General features: G+C 44.7%; 1 protein-coding gene across 1 annotated transcript in view; it reads right to left on the bottom strand.

Moving 5' to 3' along the window:
* The window catches only part of LOC116101862 (cytochrome P450 2B1), a 116546-nt gene that overhangs the window by 100487 nt on the left and 13054 nt on the right, over nt 1-3005 (bottom strand). The window contains exons 4-5 of the mRNA XM_031385803.1: nt 922-1082; nt 7-93 (exon numbers count right to left, since the gene is read on the bottom strand). Coding sequence (XP_031241663.1) covers nt 7-93; nt 922-1082 — 248 coding nt within the window. The remainder of the gene's footprint in view (nt 1-6; nt 94-921; nt 1083-3005) is intronic.

Below are 3005 nucleotides of genomic sequence, written 5' to 3'. Positions count from 1 at the left end.
ATCAATGTAGTCAAGGATTTCCTGCAGGTTTTTGGAGATTTGTCTGTGGGTGCCAGGAAAGTATTTCAAGAGAGCAGAGAAGAGCTCAAACACCTGTTAGAAAGAAGGTCCCAGAAGGTCACCTGGAGCTATCAGCACTCAAGGAGCAGGCTGTGTTCCTAGGTTCCCTAGGAACAACTCTCTCTCTCTCTCCTGTTTCATCCTTTCCCTTTCCTCCCTCACCCTTCCCTTCCTCCCTTGCTCAACTTCTCTTGTTCCTTTGTTTTAGCTCTGATGCACATACACATACAACATCCTATCAGACAATCTCTAAATCTTTCTACACCACTCTCTTGCGTTGTATTCTCTATCCTCTTTTTCTTTCTTCTCTTTTCTAAACCATTATTTTGGTTTGGTTTGGTTTGGTTTTGTTCGTTTTGTTTTAATCAAATCTCATATTTTTCAGACTGTCCTCAAACTCAATACTTACTCAAAGTTAGCCATTTCTGAACTCTGATTGCCAATGTACTGGGATTGCATATATATGCATGTAGATAGATAGATAGATAGATAGATAGATAGATAGATAGATAGATAGATAGATAGACAGACAGACAGACAGACAGACAGACAGATAGATAGATATCACCATACCTGGCTTGTTGTGCTAGGGATTAATACATGATAGACAAATCCTGTACCCTCTTAGCTACAGCCACAGTCCCCAGGTCATCATTACCTTCATGTCTATCTGGATGGCTCTGTATTGCTACATTCAGGTCTCTCCTCCTTGCTCACCATCCCTCCCACTGCCTCCAGGTCTCAGTCTCCTTGTCTCTCATGTTCTCTCTGCCTTTCTTCCAGCCTTCAGACACTCCTTCATCCACAAAGCAGCCTCTTGTTTCCTCTGCCCTGTATGCTCTTTCCTTCACACCCACTGACCTGGCTGGAGAATGAGCTTATGAGCGAAAAGGTCTGATAGAACAGCTCCAGCAGTCGCAGGAACTGGCGATCTGTGTACTCAAAGCGCTCTCCAAAGACAATGGAGCAGATGATGTTGGCTGTGATGCACTGGAAGAGGAATGTGGGATCCATGGGGGCTCCTGAAGGATGAGGAGGACATTGAGGACAGGAGAAATGGTATCAAGAATTGTAGAAGATTTGGCTTTGGTCCCATCTCTGGAAAGCAGTTTCCTCCACTCACTACTCAAACCATAGCAACAGCTGCTAAGCCGTGATGCACCAAGTCCTGCCTTCAGGATTGCATACAACATTTTATTTAATTTTAATTTATTTAATGTTATACGTAAGATAAAATCCTATCAATAGAGGGACTCTAGCCCACTTGAGCTCTGGAAGGCCTCATCTTTCTCTCCCATCAACTCTTCCTTGCTAAAACAAGCAAACAAACAAACAAAAACCATTAGATTACATTCTTTTTTGTTGTTGTTGTTTGGTTTTTTTTGTTTGTTTGTTTGGGGGGGGTTGTTTTTTTTTTAATTTTTATTAGATATTTTCTTTATTTACATGTAAATTTCTCCCTTCCCAGTTTCCCCTCTAAAAAACAAAGAACAAACAAAAAAAACAATAACAAACCCCAGCTGCCTCCCCACCCTCTCCTGCTTATTGGCCCTGGCATTCCCCCACACTGGGGCACAGAACCTTCACAGGGCCTAGGTCTTCTCCTCCCATTGATGATCAAATTTGCAATCCTCCACTACATTCTTAAAGCTAGTCCCCAAGGTCTATTCTCTTATTTGGCCACTTCCTTCTTCTGAGGCTGACTACAAATGTTCAGCTTTCAAAGTGTTGAAGACCAGCAATCAAAAGCCCCCTTGGTTTACCGATTAACATGCCCAATTATAATTGAACATCTCATCCTAACATGGGGTTTCCCCCTTACCTTTATATCTCTCCATTTGGCCCATGTGCAACATCTGTCTCCTCTCTATCCAGATGCAGTCTTTTGTCCCCCTAGGCCAAATAATCCTTTCTCCTCCCCCTTGCCCTGCTTTCTCACCTCTCCTTTGTTCTCTTCCCCTTCTCCCTGTTCTGCTGTCTCCTGTCTTTGTCCCTTATCCCTGCCTCTGCCCCTCTGGGGCAAAAAACTCTCTTTTGTGCTGAGAACTTGGTCTTGAAGTGTCCTAAGCCAATGCTTTTTCTTTTCAAATTGTATATACAGAGAGGATAGATAACTTCACCAAAATAACACAGCAACTAGTGACTGGGACCAGGACTCACACCCAGAGAGCTGAGAGGGGCAGCATGTATAGTGAGTCTCCACCCTGCACCTGCCTCCATCACCATGCTGACTCTAAGCCGATAGGCAACTCCCACCATCAGAGAAGAGTTCAGGGGATTGCCTGTGTGCATTGACAAGTCTCTCATCTGTGAATATTCCTCCATTCCTTCTCTGATCCTAGACTCTGCAGTGTTCAAGAACTATCAGCACCTGCTGCCTGCTGCCTTTGATTTCCAGGCTCCGTGACGTGTCCTCATGAGATGTTGTCAGTGCAGCAATCTTAGGCCACTGTGGCTGCTCTCTCTGGGTCTCAGCTGTCTGTCTTCTGATTCCTCTGCAGATCTTCCCCTGATGCTCATCAGTCTTTATCTGACTCTGATTTCTGGTCTAAATGCAGTATTTATATCTTTTTCTCTTCGTCCCTCTCCCTACCTACTCCCTCCCATTCTCTATCCCCCTCCCCGCTGATTCCTGCTCCCTTTTTTGTTTGGTTGGTTTTTTTGGTCCCTCTAGTTCTAGCTCAGCTTCCTGGTCTCTGTGTCACCCTGCTTTCCCCTGTCTTTTAACTTAGTCTCCCGATTCCTTCCTCTAGGTTCTGCAGGGACATTTCATGGTCTCCTGAGAAATCTGAAGAGATGACAAACACCAGTATGAACCTACCAATAGACTGTGTCACCACCAGCATCCCCCTGTTAGGAGGTTTCTAAAAAGGGCCTAGAAAAGCCTGCAACTACCACAAAGTAAAACAGCCCACCTGGCCTCTTTGCTCACTGCCCCACAAGTC

The sequence above is a fragment of the Mastomys coucha genome, unplaced genomic scaffold, assembly GCF_008632895.1.
Source record: "Mastomys coucha isolate ucsf_1 unplaced genomic scaffold, UCSF_Mcou_1 pScaffold21, whole genome shotgun sequence".
Taxonomy (NCBI): Eukaryota; Metazoa; Chordata; class Mammalia; order Rodentia; family Muridae; genus Mastomys; species Mastomys coucha.
Note: the sequence above shows the minus strand (reverse complement) of the source record. Positions and strands in the feature narration are given on the sequence as shown.